Source organism: Hemicordylus capensis, chromosome 3 (genome assembly GCF_027244095.1).
Source record: "Hemicordylus capensis ecotype Gifberg chromosome 3, rHemCap1.1.pri, whole genome shotgun sequence".
NCBI classification, from domain to species: Eukaryota; Metazoa; Chordata; class Lepidosauria; order Squamata; family Cordylidae; genus Hemicordylus; species Hemicordylus capensis.
In genome coordinates, this window is record NC_069659.1 from 323,543,774 (window position 1) to 323,569,151 (window position 25,378).

The 25,378-nt window shown below is 45.2% G+C and overlaps 1 protein-coding gene across 1 annotated transcript in view; it reads left to right on the forward strand.

Moving 5' to 3' along the window:
- The window catches only part of LOC128350829 (neprilysin-like), an 89,765-nt gene that overhangs the window by 21,090 nt on the left and 43,297 nt on the right, over window positions 1–25,378 (forward strand). The window contains exons 3-11 of the mRNA XM_053309601.1: window positions 2,727–2,888; window positions 3,667–3,747; window positions 5,575–5,670; window positions 5,777–5,895; window positions 8,227–8,292; window positions 12,582–12,716; window positions 14,498–14,599; window positions 22,376–22,512; window positions 22,608–22,701. Coding sequence (XP_053165576.1) covers window positions 2,727–2,888; window positions 3,667–3,747; window positions 5,575–5,670; window positions 5,777–5,895; window positions 8,227–8,292; window positions 12,582–12,716; window positions 14,498–14,599; window positions 22,376–22,512; window positions 22,608–22,701 — 992 coding nt within the window. The remainder of the gene's footprint in view (window positions 1–2,726; window positions 2,889–3,666; window positions 3,748–5,574; window positions 5,671–5,776; window positions 5,896–8,226; window positions 8,293–12,581; window positions 12,717–14,497; window positions 14,600–22,375; window positions 22,513–22,607; window positions 22,702–25,378) is intronic.

Consider the following 25,378-nt stretch of genomic DNA (forward strand, 5'->3'; position numbering starts at 1 on the left):
CAGTGTTCCCTCTAAGGCATGTGCATGTGCATGCACTCACTTTTTTTAAAAATGTCCACTCAGTTAATTTGAATCAGGAAGGCCTCACTCTTATCAGTGTTCCCTCTAACAGGGATTCCCAGATGTTGTGAACGACAACTGCAATGGCCTTTGCTTGGGGATTCTGGGAGTTGCAGTCCACAACATCTGGGAATCCCTGTTAGAGAGAACACTGCTCTGAATGCATGTGCATGCACACTACCTTGATGCTGCCGCCCAGAACAAAACTCATTCTGCACAGAGCTGAAAAAAATTAGAGAGAACACTGCCAGGTACAATGGTAACTGCAAGAAACAGTTTTGGAGATGAAGGAGCTGAGTGTCAGTTGGTCCCAGCCAGACCAATGGAGGAGGCCTCTATACCTCTCGCTCTGCTGCTGTCCTGTCCCAAAATCAGGTACCTACAAGGCGAGGCAGTTGGTGTTGCAGCACCCTGGATAGCTCCCATTGAGTAACTTGATCCAGCAAGGACCAGAGGTGGAATGAGATCTTAAATACCTCCAGGTTCAGACTACCCCTTCCAGGCTCTGCCTCCTGCCAGGATAGCAGAGAGATTTAAAGGGACAGTCCTTGAGCCTAGAGTTTAACACTTCTCCTCCACTACATTAAGTCTTTCTTGGCCCATTGCCAGCATGCTTGTGCAGGCTTCTGGAAATGTTCATTGAGGGTCCCGGGCTCAGGCTCCATGTGTGCTGTTTGCAGGGGGAGGGGGGGGTCTCCAATCCTGTGTTTCTGGTAGATTCAGGCTCCAGCCTCGTATCAGGATTTGGGGATGGGGATGGCTTCACCAGCCTGAATGCTCCCCGCTTTTTCAAGATTAGACTCTGCTTTCTGCTCAGGGATGGGGTCATGTCAGCTAGTGCCAGGTGGCAAAGTTGAGATTTCCCAGCTTCCCAGCAAAGTTGGGATTATCCCAGCTTCAAGGCCAATAAGTTAGCCACTAGAAAACGCTTCTTCAAAGCTAATGCCCTCCTCAGCCCTCTCCAACATGAACCCAGAGGAGACAAGATCAAAGACCTTTGAAGTGAGAAGGCCCGGTAGAGATTCCAATCCTATATTTTAATTCTGTAGCATTCCAACATTACAGATGGGCATTCATAGGTACTGCGCCTCATTATGTTCTCTCGAGACACATTTTGAAATATCTTTCCATCTTCTGAGAGAAAATGGCAATATAATTTAAATCCTATTCTATCCATTACCTCAATGAAATAGTAGAGTCCTTAACTATAATTTCAAAGAGAATTGTCAAAAGATTCTCATTTTGATAATCTGAGTGTGGGGAGTAGGTTTAGATAAATCAGCTTTCCATTAGGAAAGCTGTGCCGCATCGGAGAGGTACAACAGAGCCTTTTCTGTTAGATTACCAGTAGGCTACTAGCATGTTACCTCTGACCGTGAGCTGAGTGTCATCAAGCCCACCATTTTTGTTTAGAATTGCATTTTGATCCCCACTAAACTCCATAGAATTCAGAGTCTGGAAGTCATGTTTCTCTGCCCCCTCTCCTTTTATCTTCCCAACATTTGTGGTAGTTTAGACAGAAAAAGCAGTGTCGTCCCAAACGTTTTATGGTTGACTAGGGGTTGGAATCCAGGTCTCCTGATCCAACATTCTAACCGCTCCACCATAACAGCCCTCTAAGAGGAGTCCAAACTAATGTGGGTTTGTGCGTAGTCCTATGTAACATGTGTGGTACTACACCTCTAATGCAGGGGTTCTCAACCTTGGGTCCCCATCATGATGGGAGTTGTAGATGGACAGCATTTGGGGAACTCGAGGTTGAGGAGCCTTGTTCTAACACAATGGCCGCATTGGCACTTAGCATGAAACCAGAGGTCGCTTCACCTCTGGTTTCGCAAACTACACATCCTTATAGTTTTAGAGTTGTAGTATTCATGGTAACTTACAGAAGGTGCCTCAGCTGCATGGCAAGCCACTGCAAATGCAACTTACTTACTTACTTACATACTTATGTATTGTGTTTTTACCACCCCATCTAGTAGTCCTGGGTGGTTCACAACAACAAATTTTTTAAAAATGAAATAATTAAAAAAAAATCTAAAGAGTTTAAAACAATTTAAAAACTCTGGAGGGCCAGGGTAAGAAAAGGGGCGTTAAGGGCCCTTGAGCCTCAGATTTCCTTGTCCACCAGCCAGACCAGTGGCAACTGGAGACAGACCTCTCCAGATGACCTTTATGTGTGGTGGGGATCATGCAGAAGAAGATGCTTTCTAACTTTCTGTCTAGATATAGCAGACATGGCATTCAGCTTGGCATTCAGCCTTTGCCTAGTATCTCTTTCATGTGAACCAGCCCTGAAATCCACCTCTGTGGTTACAGTCTTTTCCCCATTTTTTGGGATGGATACTGTCACTCTGTCCACTGGATGGAATTATTCTGTTAAGTAAAAGGGCTACTACTTGTGAAGCCCATTCCTGCTCACTTCTACTTGCAATTATGTCTCTCCGGCTTCCGTGGAACTTACTGCTGTGTGCAGCATTAATCAAAATCTAGTAAAATCTATAATTACAAATGACTACTTTGCAGTGATCTCATGGAATGAACTACATTCCCTTTCCTTTGGTCTCAGCAGTTCAGATTGATATTTTTTCCTTATGTTACCCACTTTTTTTTTCTTTTTTCTTTTTTCTTTTTTTTTACATTTCTTGCTTTGTCTCTTATGGCAGCTGCCCGAATCATTGAAAACATGGATACTACTGCAAAACCTTGTGACAATTTTTATCAGTATGCCTGTGGAGGATGGTTGAAGAAGAACATTATTCCAGAAACAAGTTTCCGTTACAGTAACTTTGACATTTTAAGAGATGAACTAGAAGTTGTTTTGAAAGGTCAGTGGAATGGAATATATATTTATGGACTAAATGTGGACCATTTTAATTTTCTTTTCCACCCTTCTGATTTTGTGTTAGAAGAGTCAGAAATGTTTCATGCCACCTGTTTTACATGTAGTTCTTCTGCTTAATATCAACCCAGGCTGTTTGCTTGGTAAGTTTAGGGATTAGTCTCTTCTGCCTGGCAAAAAGCAAACAGAGATTGTTGCAGGCTTGATTGGCTCCGGAATATGCTCTGTATTACATATGGACTTCCATAACATCTGAAATCACTGCCCTTATGAGCCATGTGAAGCAGGCAGCTGTCCTAGGTGTGAGAAAAGTATGTTTCCCTTCACTCAGATGAAAACACTGCTAAAAACATGGCAGTTCACCTTTGCCAACTTTATATCTTGTATTTAAATAGAGTGAACTAAGCACTTTCTAAACATAGGCATATCAAGATATATTTCTTTCCAAAACATCAGAAAGCAATGCTGCCGAATTCAGATGAGCAGCCTGAATTCCCAAGAGGAGAATTAAATAGTTCAGGAAACTCCTTCAGATTTCCCATAGAGATATGAAAAAGGATGGAAAAGGTGGGGTTGATGAGAATATTATGTTGACCTCAAGACCCTTACTTAGTGAGAGACTTTAAAAGGCACTCTCAAAATCATAACCTTTTGCATGCTTGGGGTCATGATAAGTAAAATGGGCATAGTGAGCCAAGATGTAGTGTGATACCTGCAGAACATAACTATTTCAGTTGCATTATGTCTATCTCACTTGTTTTCAGATGTCCTAAGCAAGGAAAATAATGAGGACATACAAGCTATTAAGAAAGCAAAAACTCTCTACAGATCTTGTATAAATGAAAGTAAGTTACTGCATAAATTGCCAAATGTAAGAGTAGTGAATATAATGCTGTTGTATAGTGTTACAGCTCACAGGTCACACTTTAGCAAAATTCTTACAGCACCCTCCCTGACATTCTGGTAAGATCAACTAAATATTACACATAGGTGAATTTTCTCCACCCTCCACTCTCATGTTGGATTGGTTTAGAAATAAGCCAAGCTGCTTGCAGAAAGAGAGAGAGAATGAGAGGGAGGGAGGGAGGGAGAGAAGAAGGAAGGGAGAGGAAAAGAGATAAAGAGAAATCGTTCCACTTATTTTCTGACAAATCTCACTTTTGGAAGTCTCCCAACCTCAGATCCCCTCTAAACCCTTTCTTCCCACCCATACAGCCCTCCCATCCCCCAAACCCCTCTCCATCACCTTTCAGCAAAACATAGTCACCAGGATAATGGTGGCAGTTCTCCAGTTGCTATAAGAGAGAAGAAAGGAGTTGTTAATGTTATCCTTCCCCTCTCTGGAACATTCATTATGAAGATGAGGAGGAAAATCCTTGGTGGCCCTTAGGAAACATAGTTTTTTAAAGGCCATAGTCCTTGGGGAAAATACATTTCCCATGAGCCAAACCTTCCCTCGCATCGCCCAACTAGAGTTCATAATTAGCATGTCAGAGAGAGGGGAGAGATCAGAGAAGACAGAGTGACAACATCAGCCACTGTTGCTATCCAGGCTGAAAAGATAGTGGCAGGCAAATATAGGGCCTGTTCTCACATGAAGTTAGAAGGGCTTGAGGTTGGGCTGCGGGGAAGGCAGGATAAACCTGCCTTCCCTGCAGACAATGGATCTGGAATTGTTGGGTGTGCTCCCTCCCTCCTGGGCTCCCCACTGGCTCACTGGCTCCCCACTGGCTGATCCCCACCCCACCCCGAGCTCTTTGCAGTCTGCCAGCTGCGGCTGCAAGCCGCCACGACTGACAAGAGCAAAAAAACTAGATTAAGGGAACACTTGCTCCCTTGACTTTGTTTTCAAGGGGGGCTCCAAAAGCGGGTTTGCCGCCGTGGTGCCACTGGGATCAGACACGGTCCCAGCAATTCACACATGTGTGCAAAACCAGGCTGAGCTTGCTTAGCCCGGTTTTGCACATACATGTGAATAGCCTCATAGTCTTTTATTTATAAAATGGGTCTGGTTACATCAACTGAGGTTCTGATTATACATCCAGATCATCAGCTATGATCACACCAACTGGCCTTTGTTGTCTGCTGGCTCAGGATGAGCCTTACTTCCATCTATTGCTATGTTTTAGTGGGGATTTGTGGCCAAAGAAAATCTTTTCTCAAAGAACTTTGGTCTTGGAATAAAGTTTATCAGGGAAAAGGGAAATTCTGTGGAAGAAATCCTAGGATATAGAAACATAGGAAGCTGCCTTATACTGAATCAGACTACTAGTCCATCTAGCTCAGTATTGTCTGCAGTTTCTGAATGCAACTTCTCAGGTTTCAAGCAGGAATCTTTCCCAGCCCTGCATGGAAATGCCAGGGATTGAACCTAGGAGGACCTTCTGCCACAAAGCAATGGCATGATCCCACACAGGACTATGCCTAAATCTTATTTTATTTTATTTATCACATTTCTGTACCACTAAATCATGGGATCTCACAAAAATCAACAATTATAATGAACAATTACAAATTATAATAATTAAAATCATGAAAAACAGCTAAAAAACTAAAAATGTAATTAAAGATCTGGTTCGTCCGGTGTATAAATGCCAGTTTTATAATTGGGTGTCATAAGGTATGTATGCCCGCAACCCGTAACTTATGAGATTAATGTTTGTTTTCACAAGCTGCCATTGACAGCAGAGAAGGAAAACCACTGATAGACATATTGCCGTCTATATCGGAATGGCCTGTAGCATCAGACAACTGGGACCACACTTATGGTAAGGCAGCTCTGGTTATGTTTCCATTACCATTTTTAAAATAATGTTGAGGGAAGGGGCTGCTTCTGTCCAATTCTGAGTGTAAATGTGTTTTTCATTGCCTTAGGTGTCTCTTGGACAGCTGAAAAAACAATTGCGCAGCTAAACTCTCAGTATGGGAAAAGGGTCATCATTAATGTGTATGTTGGTACAGATGACAAAAACTCCTCACGACACATAATTCATGTAAGTTCGTCACTCTTGGAAAGGTGTGAATATGCTTCTTCAAGCTGCCACAAGTAGGAGTGTGCACGGAACCATCCGGCCCAGTTCGGTTCAAGGCTGGACCGGCCTTGAACAGAACCTGGCCAGTTTGGTCTGGCCCCCATCGAACCCACCCCCAGGCCAGTCCAGTCTGGTGGGAGTCTGCGATTTAAAAAAATAAAAATAAAATTAATGCTAAATACCTGTAGCCCCTTCGGGGGGCTTGCTGTAGGCCGTGGGAGGGGGTTGTCCACGAGGGTTCCCCCTCCCCCCGCCGACCTCCCTCATCACCGCCACGGTCGGATAAATGTAGTATTTTGGGCCCATTCGGGCCTCTGTAAAGGCGAGCGGCGGCTATTTTGGCCACCGCCATGCATGCGCAAATGCCCTCTGCAAGGCCGTAGGCCATGCTAGGCCTTGCAGAGGGCATTTGTGCATGCACGGCAGCAGCCAAAATGGCCACTGCTTGCCTTTATGGAGGCCCGAAAGGGCCAAAAATACTATATTTACCCAGCTGCAGCAGTGTTGAGGGAGGCTGATGGGGGGAGGGGGAACCCATGCGGACCCCCACCCCCCACCCCCCACCCCCGTGGCCTACAGCAAGCCCCCTGAAGGGGCTACAGGTATTTAGCATTAATTTTAATTTTTTTTAATAAAAAAAAAATTGCAGACCTGTCCGGCAGTTTGGTTCCAGTCCAAACAGAACCGCGGGGGGTTCAGTTTGATCCCGAACCCCCGAACCTCCGGACTGAACCGCCGGACCGCAGACCAGTTTTGCAAATCCCTAGCCACAAGCATGGAAATGGGGACTATCATGGATATCCATGTAGAGGTGCCCATTCACACACAGTGCTTCGATACAGTCCCGCACGGCTTGCCAATCTGACAGTGGCCCTCCACAGGCTGCCCACAGGCATCTCTGTGGTGGACGACATGGCAGGAATGCAGCACCTGTGTGAACTGACTGATAGTTTATGGGCATGTGCCTATCACAGAATCACAGAATTTTAGAGTTGGAGGGCTTCTTGGGGGTCTTCTGGTCCAGCCCCCTGCTCAGGGCCAGGTACTACAACATCCCTCACATACGAACATAGGAAGCCGCCATATACTGAGTCAGACCATTGGTCTATCTAGCTCAGTCTGTCTTCACAGACTGCCAGTGGCTTCTCCAAGGTTGCAGGCAGGAATCTCACTCATCCCTATCTTGGTGATACCAGGAAGGGAACTTGGAACCTAGATGCTCTTCCCAGAGCAGCTGCATCCCCTAAAGGGAATATCTTACAGTGCTCACACATCTAGTCTCCCATTCATATGTAACCAGGATGGACCCTGCTTAGCTTAGGGGACAAGTCATGCTTGCTACCACAAGACCAGCTCTCCTCTCCCATAGACCAGCTCTCCTCTCCCGTGGAGAGGAGATGACCATCCAGCCTCTGTTTGAAAACCACAAGTGAAGGAGAGCCCGTTGCTGCATGGGACTGACTGTTCCACATCCATCAGCTCTTACAGTTAGGAAATCCTTTCTAATGTCTAGCCTAAACCTGTTTCATTGTAATTTCAACCCAATAGGAAAAGGGAGGTTTCTACTTGGTTTCAACCAGGGACCTTTCTCATGTGAGGTGAACATGATAACTGCTACACTACAGAAACTGTGCCCAGTTTGTTTTCTCATTGATGCATATCATATATCCTTAGGGGAAACCACATTTCTGTTTTTTGTATTTTGAGTTTCATAATCTGCCCAACTTTCTATCCCCTCTGGTACTCAAGAGTGCTATAAATCTCCTGAATGTACCAGGTAAGAATAGAAATGCAACATTTCCTTAACGGAATACATTTGGTCAGCTTATAGAAGACGTTTGCTTATTTAAAACCATTATTGTATAATCCTCTGTGATAGAGCTTCCATCAGGGATAATGCTACAGTTAGATAAAAGCTTAATAATTACTCTTATACTGTGACACTGGGGGGTTTGTCTTTGATTACCAGGGCTGTATTAAGTGTATGCTGTCTGGGTTTTAGGAGGTTCTCAAAATGATTTGCCTTCATTCCCTTCCTCTCTCCCTATATGTACGATCCCTCCCACATTCTATTTTATTTTAATTTTTACTGGAATAATAAGGCCATCTTTCACATCTTTCCTTTCAGTCAGTAGACTCTAGAAAGTTTAGTTTAGGAACATTTAGTATGGGTTTTTATACATTCTTCTTCAGAGGTATTTTGAAGGAAATAGAGTTGTTTAAAAGAAGCAGTGATTTCATTGTGCTCAGACTTCTCTGTAGCCCAAAAATCATTTTAAATTGGTTTTATAGATTGATCAACCTGGACTTGGACTCCCTTCCCGTGACTACTATGAATGCACTGGAGTATACAAGGAGGTATGCCTGAGCTCACAAATCAGCAAAGACTTCCTATAGCCCTCTATAAGAGAAAGAGGCTTCTTTTCCCACATTCTCTGCATTTAAATTTCAGTGCCTCAGTGAGGAGAATACCCCTGTAGTGTAGTGGATATTGGGAAGATGGTGGAGGAACTGCATCCTCAAAATATTACATGCGAACAAATCATATATGACTTGAAAATATCCGTTGATTATTTATATGTCAGTTCCCATGAGCATGAAGTACTTTTGTATTCTATATGCAATTGTTCAGGATCCTTAGCCGTGATGCTTTTCACATGCAGTGATTTCCTACCTGGATATTATTTCCAAGTAGAAAAAACATGTGTTTGTATTCCACATGCTGTCAAATTAACCATAATATTTTTATGCCGGAGGCAGAAGATTCAAGTGACACCACACACACACATACACACACACAGAGCCACACACTCGTATATATTGTGGCCTTATTTTACAGGAAGTTCTATTGCACAAGATCCACTAAAATGAACAGGAAGCGCACAAGAGCAGTCTACCAGCATGGGTTATTTTGTCTCCCACTGTGCAACCATAATGGCATAATGGCATCCACATAGGCGGATTACCATAATGGATTAACCGTATGGCGGATTAACCATAATGGCATCCACATAGGTGGATTACCACAGAGGCAAAAGAGGCAATTGTCTATGGTGGCAAATCCAGGGGAGTGGCAAAACTTGGGGTGGGGAAAAGTTTTTTAAAACTTTTAAAACTGCTGCTGCATGGCAGCGGCAATGATGAGAGATTAAGCCTTTTGCCACCCCACCGCCGCAGCGAGAAGGCCAGTGGTGGCGAGGAGGAATTTCCCTCCCCCCTTTTTTCTTCTAAATGCTGCCACAGCGGCAGGATGGGGGGGCAGTCCAAATGGGCTGCGTCGGGGGATGCATTCATTTGGGAGGGGGAGGGGAGCTGGAAGGAGCTCTCCCTCGCTGTTCCTCCATGCCCCCCAGCAGGCAGTCCTCTCCCAACACAACTCTCGTGGCTGCCCCATTCCACCATGCCGGCAGTGAAAAGGAGGGACTTCCCCTTGTCACCTGCTCCCCGCAGCAGCCGCTGTGTAGCCTTCGCTGGAACTGTCCCCCATCCTGCCACTGTGGCGGCGTTTAGAAGAAAAAAGGGGGGACTTCCTCCTCACCACCCCTACCCTCCTCGCTGCGGCGGTGGGGGTGGAAAATCCTTGGCCACCAAAGGGCAGCAAAAGGCTTAATCCTTCCCTGGGCATCCAGAAATCTAGTGGCCAAGGCAGATGTCTCACTGCCTATTGGTAAGGGTACCTCTGGTCACATGCAACACATGTGCAGCTCTGTTTAGTTGCTGATACACATAGTGGGAAACTGTGACTGGCTCCAATTTCCTTAAATAGATAATTCAGACTCCCTGTGTGGAAGTTAAGAAATTGCCGTGTGTAGAGTAGCCCTAAATATGGGTGGTCACTAGACAACGGACACCAAATCAGTGGGAAGGTAGAACCTTGGCCGAGAAGCAAAACACCCATCACAAGATTTCCTACAAACTGTGTTTATTTGACTGCACTGAATCATTGTTGCTGTAATGAGGATCAGATCCCGGCTCATCTGTTTCATACCGCAGTCTGGAAGCAGCATGTTCAAACCCCTAATTAAGTAAGCTGGTTAGGAAATCTGCAATTTAAGTGGTCGCTTTTAAATACACACTAATAACCACCTAATTGCACATAATAAATCCCTGGAAGAGTATAGTGGTTGGTCTTGATTAGACACATATAGCAATTTGCTGGTAAGAGAATACTTAAAAGTGCTTTTTAGTTTGTTATTACTGTTAACGTTATTTCAACATGAATTGTTATGTATTTTTCCTTCAGCCAACTAGTCATTTTCCTCATTTACAACAGTAATTTAACAAAGTTTAAATTGTTAAAAAGGATAGATAAGGGCCACCAGAAGAGCCAAGTACATGTGAAAGAAACTGTTGTTCAGAGCTACAGGAAACTAAATGCAAAATGATGTGCAATGCTTGACGCAGGGTTAGAAGTGAAAGCAGGATCCCCACGACAGGTTCTCTTCCTCGCTTCTGTCATATGTAGGGTCACATTGTGACATCTGAATGCCATGATTTACTACTCACAGTATGGCAGCCAGCCAGTGGTGTTGAGCAGAATGGTGAAATGTGTAACCCCAAGGCTAACCTCCAGTGGCTGTTGCTGGTGTCTATCCTATGTTTCTTTTTAGATTGTGAGCCCTTTGGGGACAGGGATCCATCTTATTTATTTGTTATTTCTCTGGGTAAACTGCCCTGAGCCATTTTTGGAAGGGCGGTATAGAAATCGAATAAATAAATAAATAAATAAATGATGAGCAAAAAGGCACTGGGGCTATTCTTACGATCACAAAAATCGGGCTAGGAAAATCCTAGCCCGATTTTTGTGATCGTCAGAACCACCGGGCTCACAGCAGAGCCCGGTGGTTCTGGAGCAGCTAACACGCTCCTGTAGCCCGCCCCTTAGCCCGGGTTTGCGGAGAGAGCACTCCGCAAACCCAGGCTATCTGCTCATGAGTAGCCGCGCCGCAGCTCTGCACCGCAGCTACTTGTGAGTAGACCCCCGGCCGGGAGGCTTAAAAGCAGCCTCCCCGCTCAGGGGTCTCCCCAGTATGCTCTGCGCACTTGCGCAGGGCATACTGGGGCTTCCGGGGACCGCGCAGCCCCCGAGCTCCCCAGCCCCTGCCAGGTCCGTCTCGGAGCCGACCATCATGTGGGCGGCTGATCCAGCCGCCCAGGGCTCCCTGCCCACTCATGAGCGGGGAGAGCGGGCTTAGCCTGCTCTTCCCACTCACCACTAGGAACCGGGTCTCACTGATTGTGAGACCCGGTCCACTTTTTAAAATGGCTTCCCTCTTATATTTAGCAGGGGGGAGCAACTGTTCCTATTCAGTGCACTACAATGTCCTTTCCAGAGTCTGTTGCTGGCATTTCCCTAGTATTTCTTTTTAGACTGTGAACCTTTTGGGGACATAGTTCCATTTCCTTATATCTTTTGCCAGGTAAATGGCTTTGATAGCATTTTGGTTTAAAAGTTGTATGCAAATTTGTTTAATAATAGTTTACTTCATAGTAACATAGTAATGTAACAGTACAGGGTAAATTACACACTAAGGTCATTCACATGACCGCTGGGGCTGGAGAAAAGGCAGGATTGTACCTACCTTCCCACACACAATCTGCTCCTCTTCGGGGCACTGCTGCTCACACATCCACACAACCAGCGCGGCAGCAGTCTCCATGTGCGGGATTGGGAGCAGGAAGATCTCCTGCATCCCATAATGCACCATGCCATGTGGGCAATGGAGAGGCAGCCTGCTGCAGAGCAGCAGGGCTCCTCTCCCTGGCCGCGGTGCAGTCGGCCAGTTTTCAGAGCCCCCATGGTACACATGACCAAAAATAAGGTAGAACGGACTCATCCATCCTCCCTCAACTTCTCAACTTTTTGCCTGGATAGCGCCTGGACAGACATTTGGGACGGTGTAAAAATAATAGATAGATAGCTGCTGGGTCCAGAGACCTTCCAGTGCCCCAGATGATACACACTGCTTGGGTAGGATGGATTTGACCCAAGCAGACCATTTTGTGTGAACAACATTTCTATGTGATAGGGGTGAGGGAGAGAAACTGTCTTGGAGATTTCAGCTCCAACACTACATGAAGTATGACATGGCATTTTACTTTTAGTTTCCTGTAGCTCTAACAGCAGTGTCTTTCTTATGGATTTGGCTCTTCTGGTGGCCCTCAGGTATTATTTTAATGATTTTAAATTGTCTTAAATTACTGTTGATTAAGAAAATGAATAGTTGGCTTTAGCGTTATCATTGGGATATCTGTGGAGGATGTCTCATTGGGTGCACTATTGATGCATCACCTTCCTATTCATGCAGGCAGGGATTGTGTTGTCCAGAGGCCTGAGCAGCAAACCTCACTACAAACCGAGGGTTCAAATTGGAGTTTCGTGAATGAACCCTCAGGTTAAGTTAGGGTCCGAACTGCGGTTTTCTGCACTGGAATGTTCAGGTTTGGGGATTCTGGCTTCTCTGCCTTCCATTCCCCATTACATCTGATCCCAGCCATGGTGTAAGTGACATGGGGTTTGGGGTGGCAGACCCATCTCAAAATTCTACCCTGTGCATCAAGGAAAAAAGCAGTGCACTGCTTGGCTATTCTGCACAATGTCCAAGATGCATTTGCAAAGGTTTTTCATTGATTAAAATTTCTTGCAGGCATGTTCAGCCTATGTTGAATTCATGATTTCTGTAGCAAAGCTGATCCGCCAAGAAAAAAAGCTCACTGTCAATGAGGAAGCAATTGCTACAGAAATGAGAAGAGTAATGGATCTGGAAAAAGAGATTGCAAATGTAAGCCAGCTTTTTCTTTTTTAATGGATGAATTTTGTATTGAAGTGATTTGACTCTCTTCCTGAAGCAAAGATTATCCAAGGCAAAGAAAGATATAAAGTGATACATCTGATGACATATCTGATTAGGTGGGCTACCGCACAGGACTGCTGACTGCGGGGAGGACAGAAACTTCTGCACCTGGCTTGGAGACAGCAGGCAGCCCAGCAAGGGAGGTGGTGCCTCCCATTTACCTGTGCCGGCCCATTAGCTACCACGCCTCCTCCTTGCCATTGCTGCTGCAAGGAAGCCAGTACCACATGGTTCCCAATAAATTAGGCTGGCCCAAGCTGCATGCAGTGAACTGGCCCAAAAAATCCAATTGGCACCTCTGCTGCCATACATGGAGGCTCTTCTCATGATCCGTGAGAAGAGCCTGGATGGGGTTTGTGGGGAGAGGGGGCTAAGCCCGCTCTCTCTGCAGACAAGCAGTCAGTCTGCTGAATTACTCACCCACATGGCATTGGGTGGCCGAATTGGCCGCCCACACGACTGCTGGCTCCGTTACGGAGCCGACGGGGGCTGAGGGGATCGGGGGCCACGCAGCCCCCGGAAGCTTCAGCATGCCCTGCATGAGTCAGGGCATGCTGGAGAGACCCTCGAGCTGGGAGGCTGATTTTGAGCCTCCCAGTTGGGGGTCTACTCGTGAGTTGCCGTGGCGCAGAGCCGTGCTGCGGCAACACATGATTGAAAAAACCAGGTTGGCAGAGCACTCACTCCACAAACCTGGTTTAAGCACCGGTGTAGTTTAGCGGGTTACCTGCTGAAGAACCACTGGGCTCACAGCCGAGCCCGGTGGTTCTCATGATGGGAGAAAATTGGGCTAGCCTCCCATGATGGGAGAAAATCGGGCTAGCCTCCCATTGTGTGAATAGCCTCACTAATTTCCATTCCGATATTGGCTTGTGCCAGTTAAGGCTGGAATCCTATGCACACCTGTTTGTGACTATCTTCATTAAACTCAGTGGTCGACATGATGCACAGCAATAGGTCAGCGAAAGAAGGGCTGTGGGTCCTTGGGGAGCCTCCAGTATCCATGTGGTAAGAGCTCATTGCGCAGCCAAGCAGGCATGAAGCAGGAGGGGGAAGCAATTTTTTATTCTCTTCCCTCCCTCCAAAAGGAGGGAGCCACGCAGCTCTTGGGAACATACTTCTGCAAGGAAATGGCCTTGAGAGGGAGGGAAGAGAATTGCTGCCTCCTCCCTCTCAATGTTCCTTCAGCTGTGCAATAAGCCGCCACTGTGCCCTTTTTATGCTGACCTACTGCTGTGCATCATTTTGACCTGTGCATCATTTTAACTTAAAGCATAATTTATTACATAAATACCACATCCAATATAAGTTAATAAGTCCAAAACAGCAGTTATCATTACAAAACAAATCTGCCCAGTTCTAGGGTTATCCATCATTTGGTGACATTTTCTGAATTTGGTAGACTTAATTAACTTCATTATTTCTGCTCTCTTTATATTTTAACCAACATCTAAACATCTTCATCTTTTCTTAGAGGCACTTGCTCCACAAACCTGGTTTAAGCACCGGGGTAGTTTAGCGGGTGTTTATTTCTGCTCTCTTTATATTTATAGTTTATTTCTGCTCTCTTTATATTTTAACCAACATCTAAACATCTTCATCTTTTCTTAGAGGTCTCCATTCCATTTTTAAACAAACGTTTCAGCATCTCTGTTTTCTCACTCTTTCCTCAAAACACCTCCTTCACATTGTCAATTTGTGTTTTCTAGGCTACAACCAAAGCTGATGACAGAAATGATCCACTTCTGCTATACAATAAATTGACAGTCACCGATGTGCAAAATAACTTCTCTTTGGAAATCAATACCAAGGTGAACGATCAATAATATGTTGTTTTCTGCTTCTGCCACTGTTTGGCTGATACATTAGGGTGACATTTTGAAAACGCTTATTTCAGAAGATGAACTGATTTATTTTTTTTAATGAACTTTCTGAACTGGTGTTGGTTTTTTTAATGTTAGGTCTTTTGTCAGAAGCTTGTCAGACAGTTACATACTGAAGTAAGGTGGCGGAGGAGGCAGCTCTTCCCCACTGTGCACACATGTTGCCCTCTCTGAGCTGGTTTTGATGATACTTTGCCTGATTTGCCCCACATGATAGATTTAGAGCGAAAATGAATGCCCCTTCTTTGTTCTTCTGGTGGTATTTTGGTAGCAAATATTCTTCTAATAACCGTATATTAAAATCTTAGACAAATATTTGATGTTCAACTTGATGTTGAAATATTTTTCAACAGCCATCAGCATTTGCCAATATCGGATGGCTGACATGCAGCAGCAGTTAGTAACTGAAAGTATCTGGTAGGTAACAATTAACAGCAGTCAGAATTTGGCAGACTGCCAGTAGCATTTACAGGTGAAACTCGAAAAATTAGAATATCGTGCAAAAGTTCATTAATTTCAGTAATGCAAATTAAAAGGTGAAACTGATATATGAGATAGACGCAGTACATGCAAAGCGAGATAAGTCAAGCCTTAATTTGTTATAATTGTGATGATCATGGCGTACAGCTCATGAGAACCCCAAATCCACAATCCCAGAAAATTAGAATATTGTGAAAAGGTTCAACAGTCTAGGCTCCAGGTGTCCCACTCCAATCAGCTAATCAATCCATAACACCTGCAAAGGGTTCCTGAGCCTTTAAATGGTCTCTCAGTCTGGTTCATTAGGAATCACAATCATGGGAAAGACTGCTGACTTGACAGTTGTGCAGAAAACCATCATTGACACCCTCCATAAGGAGGGAAAGCCTCAAAAGGTAATTGCAAAAGAAGTTGGATGTTCCGAAAATGCTGTATCAAAGCACATTAATAGAAAGTTATATGGAATGGAAAAATGTGGAAGAAAAAGGTGCACAAGCAGCAGGGATGACCACAGCCTGGAGAGGATTGTCAGGAAAAGGCCATTCAAAAGTGTTGGGGACTTTCACAAGGAGTGGACTGAGGCTGGAGTTAGTGCATCAAGAGCCACCACACACAGACAGATCCTGGACATGGGCTTCAAATGTCGTATTCCTCTTGTCAAGCCGCTCCTGAACAACAAACAACGCCAGAAGCGTCTTACCTGGGCTCAAGAAAAAAAGAACTGGTCTGTTGCTCAGTGATCCAAAGTCCTCTTTTCTGATGAGAGCAACTTTTGCATCTCATTTGGAAACCAAGGACCCAGAGTCTGGAGGAAGAATGGAGAGGCACACAATGCAAGATGCTTGAAGTCCAGTGTGAAGTTTCCACAGTCTGTGTTGATTTGGGGAGCCATGTCATCTGCTGGTGTTGGTCCACTGTGCTTCATTAAGTCCAGGGTCAACGCAGCCGTCTATCAGGAGATTTTGGAGCACTTCATGCTTCCTTCCGCAGACGAGCTGTATGGGGATGCTGACTTCATTTTCCAGCAGGACTTGGCACCTGCCCACACTGCCAAAAGTACCAAAACCTGGTTCAATGACCATGGGATTACTGTGCTTGATTGGCCAGCAAACTCGCCTGACCTGAACCCCTTAGAGAATCTATGGGGCATTGCCAAGAGAAGTATGAGAGACATGAGACCAAACAATGCAGAATTGCTGAAGGCCGCTATTGAAGCATCCTGGTCTTCCATAACACCTCAGCAGTGCCACAGGCTGATAGCATCCATGCCACGCCGCATTGAGGCAGTAATTGCTGCAAAAGGGGCCCAAACCAAGTACTGAATACATATGCATGCTTATACTTTTCAGAGGTCCGATATTGTTCTATTTACAATCCTTGTTTTATTGGTTTCATGTAATATTCTAATTTTCTGGGATTGTGGATTTGGGGTTCTCATGAGCTGTACGCCATGATCATCACAATTATAACAAATTAAGGCTTGACTTATCTCGCTTTGCATGAAATGCGTCTATCTCATATATCAGTTTCACCTTTTAATTTGCATTACTGAAATTAATGAACTTTTGCACGATATTCTAATTTTTTGAGTTTCACCTGTACTAAATTGTGGACTAAAGCAGGGATTCTCAATGTTTGGGTCCCCAGATATAATTGGACTTCAACTCCCATAATTCCTGACCAAAGGCCACTGGGGCTGGGGATTATGGGAGTTGAAGTCCAATAACATCTGGGGACCCACACGTTGAGAAACCCTGGACTGAAGTCATTCATTCTTTTAATCAATCAGGAGACAGATGAAACATCCAGTTATTTCAGTGGTTAGAGTGTTGGACTAGAACCGGGAAGATCCAGGTTCAAATCCCCATTCAACCATGAAACTCACTGGGTGACTCTGGGCCAGTCATTTATCTTTCAGCCTAACCTACCTCACAGGGTAGTTGTGAGGATAAAAATAACCATGTACACCTCTCTGAGCTTCTCGGAGGAAGAGCGGAATATAAATGTACGAAATATATAAATAAATAAATGCCACATTTTTATGTCAAATTACAAATCAAAATAGCACAAAATAAAAATGCGCCACTTCCAACCCCCACCCCACACACATACTAAAATTTTGTTTTAACTCTGATCAATGTGTTTTTGTTTTTGTTTGCTCTGAACCTAACCACATAATGCGCAATCCAACCAAACTGAATACATTTAAGTTCCATTGAAACTTTGGCTGGATCATGTCCAATGTTTGGAAATAAGGTTCTGATCACAAGGAGGGTTATCACTACATAAATGGACTTTGTTTTACAGCTCATTAACCTTACATTAAAGCTAATTCAGCTCACTGTATTGCCTCTTGGCCAAGAGTTTCCTACACATGGTAAACTACTAAATAGGTTTATTGTGGTTGTTATCTATCAAATGAACACTTTTTTCTTTGTTATTTATGAGGTAATTGTCTACAGTGGCAATCTGGCTGAAGAAAGGCAAAGGGGAACACAATGGCACTTTGTTTCAATTGTTACTAGCATTATTTAGAATATTTATATAATGCAACAAAAAGTTCTCAAAAGTGGCTTTCATAGCAAAAAGAATGAGAAAATGATTCCCTTTGCCAAAAGGCTCAGAATCTAACACTAACACACACACACACACAGAGGAGGTACCAGCAAAAGCCACTGGAGGGATGCTATGCTGGATTGAATAGGAACAGCAATGGCTCCACTGCTAAATGTAAGGCAGCCACCATTTTTAAAAGGTCCTCTTTGTCCAAGTTAGCAGGGGTTTGGCAGAAACATGGTTGATGGATATCAAGATGCCAAAATAAAGGATATATTATTCAAAAGGATACTAAGGAACAACATATATGAAGTTGTTGTTGTTGTTATTAAATTAATTATTTAAAGTTACCTGGGAGAGCAGGTAACTGCAGTGGGGATCTTCAGTATGATCCCCACTGCACATTAAGGTCATCAGGAGAGGTCCGTCTCCAGCTGCCACCAGCTCAACTGGCGGCAACTCAGGACCAGGCCTTCTCTGTAGCTGCTCCTGGGCTCTGGAATGCACTCCCTATGGATACTAGAGGCTTAAGAGCTTTAGCAGCCTTTAAAAGAGCCCTAAAAACAATATATTTTCAGCTTGGCCTTTAGTGATTGCTGAAATGATTTTAAACTCATTTTAATTGTCAGGAGATCCTGACACCCTATGTGCCATAGCCTTGCTATGTGCACGGCCGTGGAGTTTGCCAACTGGACTATGCATTTTCACAAATTGAAAAATCCTGGGTCCGCTCCATCTGTGCACCATATGCAGATAAGTGGGCATGGAATCACAGGAGAGGGCACTTTCCTATTCTTCCCCCAGCCCCAGGGCAGCGGAATCTACTGCAGGGGCTGCAGGTAAGGGCGGGTTCACAGGTGCATATGGCCAGGCAGGGGGCTTGTTTCGACAGCACCTTGGCTGCCACCCCGGGATCAGGAAAGTAGTCTATTGAATACCCCTGCCCACTGCTTTCCAACACACTACAGCACAGCAAAACTCTACTTAGTGTACCCATGGCCTGACACTCTTATGAGCAGGTGTAGTCTGTGTGGGCTATCACAAAGGAAGAATCGCTCCAAACACTGGAACTATTCTTATCTCACTGGCCCTGCTCATGAGCAAGCCAGGGTTGTAAATCCCTTCCCCCAGGTGAAGTGGCTGGGTCCCACTTCCCCACCATTACTTTGGGGAAAAAAAGAAGAGATCCCCCTTAAAACTCCCCACCCTCTTTCCCTTTATAGACTTTTTCAAACCCAAAGGCCATCTAGACACTACCTTTGTCCTTGCCCAGGTGCATGTGTGGAGGGTAAGGAGGGGTTGACATCAGGATGGACCTTTAAACCCATTCAAAATTCCCAGGTCCCGGACCATCATTGTGCCGTATGCAGATATCCCACCATGGAGATTCCCAGGAAAGGAGAGCCCCCGTTCCTCAGCCCCCATGGGACAGCGGGGTGGCCATTCCGGGGAGCTGGCAGGGGTGCACATGTACACAAGGGTAGACAGGCTGGCAAGGGGCCTGGCTTCATAGCAGCTTGCCCGTGATCCCCAAGAGAAGGAAAGCAGTCCGGGGGGTAGCCCTCCCCACGACTTGCCTGCACACATCAACCTGACTCTATTCAGAGCCTCCATGGCCTGACACATTCATGAGGGAGGTTGATGGGGATAGGGGATGTATAACTCTTGAATAAGCTGTAATTTGTCTGGGCATTTTGCACCAAATCCCCCCCCCACACACACACACACAATGGTCCTTCTCATGAGTAGTTTGGGGGCGACTCCATTGCCTTTCCCGCTCATGCCTGGCCATGAGTCCCAGCTCGGCTGGCTGGATCGTTGAAAAAGGATCTCCGTTTACCCAAGACTGATCCTGTTGACCAGCCTTGATCATTAGTAAGTCTGGGGGGGCCTGAGCCCCACAAAGGGGAAGGGGCTGGCTGTCCCTTCCCCAATCTCTCTGTGGAAAAAGGTAGAACTTGGCTGCTAGGGAATCTCTGCCAGGGCACTGCATTTCAAAGCCTGCCAATAGCACCCCCACCCAAAGTATTTGCATAGATGGTGCGAACAGGAGGCTGCGGCATGGGCCCTTAAACCCATTCAAAATTCCCAGGTCCAGCCCACATGGTGCCATATGCAGATCTCCAGGCATGTTAGTAGAGAACAGAGAGCTCTGGTTTCCAGCTTCGCCAGAACGGTTGCATCACCCATGCGGGCAGCTGGCAGGGGTGCACATGGGAGGACGTGCTGGCAGGGAGCATGCTTTTGGCTGCAGTACCCAAGACATGGAAAGCTATCTCCAGGGCACCACTCCTGACTGCCACCAACCAAAAAACCCCAAACTTGCTCCATCTAAAACCCAATGGCCTAACGTAAGAGGGCTGTCCATGGAAGGAGGGGATGTTTTGACATCGTGCGTCACTAGAATTTTCTCTCGGCAGTTCTCTCCCCTCTCTTCTAATGGTCCTTCTCATGTGTTGTCTGGGGGTGTCTCCGCAGCCTGGCACTCTCTTGAGTCATGGTTTTTGATGCAGGCGCCGATGGTGGAGCATTGCCAGTCCAGCCACCTGGCCCTGCTCATAAGTAAGGGTGCCACAACACACACACCCCTCCAAAAAAAACAGGAAGGGGCTGGGCCTTCCCCAACCTATATGTGAAAAAAGTAGAACTTTGCTGCTCCTGAATCCCTTTTTGTGGCAGCCCCTCAAAGGCAGACAGGGGCACCCCAGCCGGAGAGGGGATGCCCTGCTCATGCTGGCTATTCCTGACATGAGGGGGACCATTTGCCAGGTCATACCTGCCTGTGTGGACGGTGTGGGCACAGGGTTCTGACATGGACCTTTAAACCCATTCAAAGCTCTTGGGCTGGGTCTGACATGGCGCCATACACAGATTTCCCAGTGCAGGGATTCCCAGGAGAGGAGAGCCCCGTTTTCCAGCTGGCCGGGGACAGCAGACTTGCCCTTTGGGGCCGTAGGCAGTGGTGTGCATTCTCACATGGGCTTGCAAACTGGCAGGGTGCAGGGTTTGACAGCAGGTTGGCGGCAGTCACCAGGACCTGGAAAGCACCAGGACCGGGACAGACCAAGTGCCCATCCGCACAGCTTTCCTACACATAGCATCCTCCCAGTCTCCCCTTAGCCTGTTCATTCTTGTGAGAATGAACCGTGGGGTGATGGGCTAGTTCTCAAGCATGATGATGTCAGAGATGGGACATCACAGGCAGCCCTTCTCATGAGCAAGACTTAGGGACCAAATCTCCTCACCCGGGGAACGGACTGGCCCCAACCTATATGTTCAAAAAGTAGAACTTTGCTGCTCTGCAACGTTCTTAATTTGTGAGGTGCTTACTTTAGGGGAGGGAAGTTGTAACGATTGTATAAGTAACACCAGCGAATGATAGGTGGTGCTGCCATCAGCCCTCAGGCAAATTAGATGGTGCTGGAATAAGAATGTTTTTAGACAGCAGTGAAAAAATTAACAGAGCAAAACTAGTCTTCCTAGAGTAGAGACCTTACGGGGCTGCTAGTGCGACCCCCTACTCAGTGTAGGAAATGTTACAGCATCTGTGACAGATGGCCACCCAGACTCTGTTTGAAAACTTCAAGAGAAGGAGATAAGAAGGAGAGGGAAGAGAATGAAGAAATATTTCCCTGTCCCAAATAGAGGGAAACACGAGGGAAACATCAGTAACTGCCACTGGAAAGATGCTATGATGGACCAAATAGGGACACTGCTCTCCCCCTGAGAAATATAAGAGAGCTATAAAAGGTGCCTCTTTGCCAAGTTAGCAGATGGCATTTCATGGCATGCTCTGTTGCTGGACCCTTACATTGAAAACCACTTCTAGGATTTAGAGCTGGAGATCCTTTGCACAATTAAGACTTGGTTTCATGACATACATAAAGTGCATTATTTTTAAAATGTTGCTTTAAAAAATAATATTTGGATTTTAAACGTTAATGGCCCACGTGTTCTGTAGTCTGGTTTGGATTCAAGCTGAACTGGGAAACCGGTTTTGTGCACTTCCATACAGCATTCTGTGTGTATCAATATGACCCAAATTGAGTACAGTTGTAGGGACACATAGGGATACCTCAACAGCATAGTTTGTGATTATGTTATCCACCCTGATTCAAGACGGCTGATGTGTAAACTTTTGAGATGCAAGTGGGCTAACTTGTGGACCGTCTAACCGATTTGAACCACATTTGGTACAGTTGTAGTGAGTGACACATAGGGACACCTCAATGGCATAGTTTATGACGATGTCATCCACCCCAGTTCAAGATGGTGGATGTATGAACATTTAGGCTGAAGTGGGCTAACTTGTGAGGATAGTAATCATCAATTAAGATTATAGTGAAAGGAAAGTATACAGATTAGTTCTTACCAAAACAACTTGTGCTTTTAATTGGAATGCTTTTAACACTGTTGTATGCTTGTTTTCTTGTGACCCTTCCTGGAGGTCCTCTGGGAAGTATTGATGGGACATAAATCCACCAGATGAATAAATGAGTAATATATCAGGGCCATAAAGCAGCAGACTTAGTTGAACAAGATATATACTCTGCACAACAAATAATAAAGGATTAATGATTAAGAATAAAATATCCCCCTTTCCTAGCTTTTTGGTCACATATTATGAATTGAAAGTATACCTAAAGTGCATATGTTTCCTCCCACCAGCAATTCAACTGGCTAACATTCATAGATGATATAATGTCAACTGTGCAAATTCGTATTGCAAATACAGAAGATGTGATCGTTTATGCTCCAGAATATCTGACCAAGCTAAAATCTGTTCTTAAGAAATATACTGTCAGGTAGGTTTTTAAATTCTTTTTAAATGTTTTGTTTTTAAATTGTCAATACGCCCCACAGTTAAACATTACCAACTTACTGCTGTGTTTTTATGCAGAGATATTCAAAACTACATGGGCTGGCGATACATAATGGATCTGGTAAACAGTCTAGGACGTAACTACAAGGACACAAAGAACGCTTTTCGTAAGGTACAGAAATTTGTATCTTTAAGAAACCTTAAACATTTCAGATTCATAGTATCTATCTATGATGTTAATGTTTTTCTGAGAACCAACTCTGCTGAATATAAACCTTTTTTATTTAAAACTCAGCAGTGCAAGAAACAATAGGTATTTGGAAAAGCTCTTGATGGAGTTTGACACCACGATACAGTTAAAGAGATAAAGCAAGTGTTGATTTGTATCAGTTGCTGAGTCGGGCACTATGGGTGTAAATCAGATGCACATCCAAATGAACATCGGAATGACATCTGACTGTGGATGCTATCTATCCACCCTGAATTGTTGATGAGATGTGCATCCTCATCCGTGCTCTGGAACAATCTGTTACTCATAAATATCTTTTATAACTGCAGCTACAGGTGTGTATAATATCCACTAGGTATTCTTGATAGTTTTGAAACTATTGGCTGGGATCCCAAAGGGCATAGACAGCTTCGCAGAGGCGTAACTAGGGAAAACGGTGCCCGGGGCAAGCACTGAAATGGCGCCCCCCCAACGCGCCCCCCCAACATACTACATTATACTTAGGTTTTTCCTCACAAGCGCCCGCTGCCAAGCCAGGCCATTGACTGGCCGCCAGGTGCCAGCAAAGCAATGGGGGGGCGCAGGCGGCGCAGAAGGGACCGCTCGTGGGGAAGGGGGCGCCGACACGCTCCCTTGACTGCTGCAGCACTGCTGCACTGAGCAGGAAACATTTGTATTAACAAAAAATTTAAGAATTTTTTTTTTAATTTGGTCATGGCGGCGCCCCCCCACGTGACCAGAAAAGATGGCGCCCGGGGCACGTGCCCCCCCTGCCCCCGCTATAGTTACGCCTCTGCAGCTTCGAGACCTATATTGATGCCCTCCCAAAGTGGTCTTTCAACTCCTCATGGTCCAAATGCCACCTATGATTATTTATCAGACTCTTCTCCAAGGAGCTCAATCGGGTGCCATATGGAAAAGAGGACAGGGCTCCTTTAAGAGATGCACAGAAGATGCTAAGTCAGCAGGTGCAGCTTCTTAAGCAGGGGAAAGAAAAGTTGCACCTGCTGAAATTCCCTTTTCTGTGCATCTATTAAAGCTACAGGAGACCAGTCCTCTTTTCCATATGGCAGCCCTAGATGGGAGACATGCATAGGTTTTATCCACTTTTATTCTCACCACTGCACTGTGAAGCAAGTTAGGCTGAGAAGTGGAAATTGGCCCAAGGTTACTCAGTGAGGTTTATGGCTGAGCAGAGCTTTTATATTCAGGTATCCCTAGATCAAGTCCAAGGCTGTATCTATTACCACATTCTTTTTAAATACTATCTTCAATTTCTTATTTACTTGCTGTTGGGGTTTTCTCTCTCTTGAGCCACAAACGATAGGGTGATAAACCGTTTATTGTGGATGGGCATTGTAGTTCACCAACAGCTGGAGAGCCAAGGTTGCCTACCCCTATCCTATGCACACCATCTTAAAAAAATGCATTGTCATCTCATTGGGGCCATACGTGTTTAGAGTAATCATATAGCATCCTGATGTCCTATTGGCCCATCAGTTTTCTGGCCCAGCATTTTGAGCAGAGAACTCAATTCATAGGGCTGTCATCATGCAGGGGCATAACTAGAATTGAATGGGGGGAGGCAGGCACATGTCCCAGGCCACTGATGGAGAGGGGGCCCAACATCTAAGCAACATCCTGCTCTGTTCTTCCTGTCCCACCAGTGGGGCTTAGACAAATTCATGGAGGACAAGAGTATCATTGTCTACTAACCTTGATGGTTATAGGCCACCTCTAGCCTCAGAGGCATGGTGCCTCTAAATACCGGTTGCAGGGAAGCAACAGCAAGAGAGAAGGCATGCCCTCACTTCTTACCTGTGGGTTTCTCAGAGGCATCTGGTGGGCCACTGTGTGAAACAGGATGCTGGACTGGATAGGCCTTAGGCCTGATCCAGCAAGGCTCTTCTTGTATTCTTATGTTCTCTCTGAAAAAGAAGACAGGGAGGGGGAGGGGGGAAGCGACACTTTTTTTTTTTGTCCCAGGGCCCATTCCAAACATGCTGTGCCCCTTTTAGCATGTGCATTTGCTGTGGTCAGTGTTTTTGTAGCCACAAATGAATTGCCAGCCACATACTGGTGCTGCTTCTATCATTATTTTAAACACTTACAATTTCACCATTAAAAGAAGGCACCCACATAATCAAATCTAACTTATCCAACACCACTGTCTGCTGCATTGTATTCAAATCTAGGGTGCAATCCAGCCAAAGATAAACATTGCTAAGTCCCATTGATGTCAGTGGGAAAGCGTGGTACATGTGCTTAATTCTCCCATTGAAAGAAGTAGGATGAAAAGAGCTTAGCTTTGGCTGGATTGCAGCCTGTATTGTCTTTGATTCAGGACATGACATGCCTGTATGTGTGTGTGTGTGTAGGAGGAAACACATTAGAAGGCAAAAGATGATCCTGTTCTGTTCAGATATTCCTTGTCAGCACTAAATCACAGAAATGTAGCAACAACAACAAAAATAGCAATACAGTCTTCAGGCTGTTCTTTACAAGCTTAGCTGATAACACTTCCCCAAAGACCTTTCCCCTCTGCCTTATTCTTTATACACTTATTAGGACCGAAAACAACCTGTTTTTTCAATACTGTTAATACTGTCCAAAGGGTAGA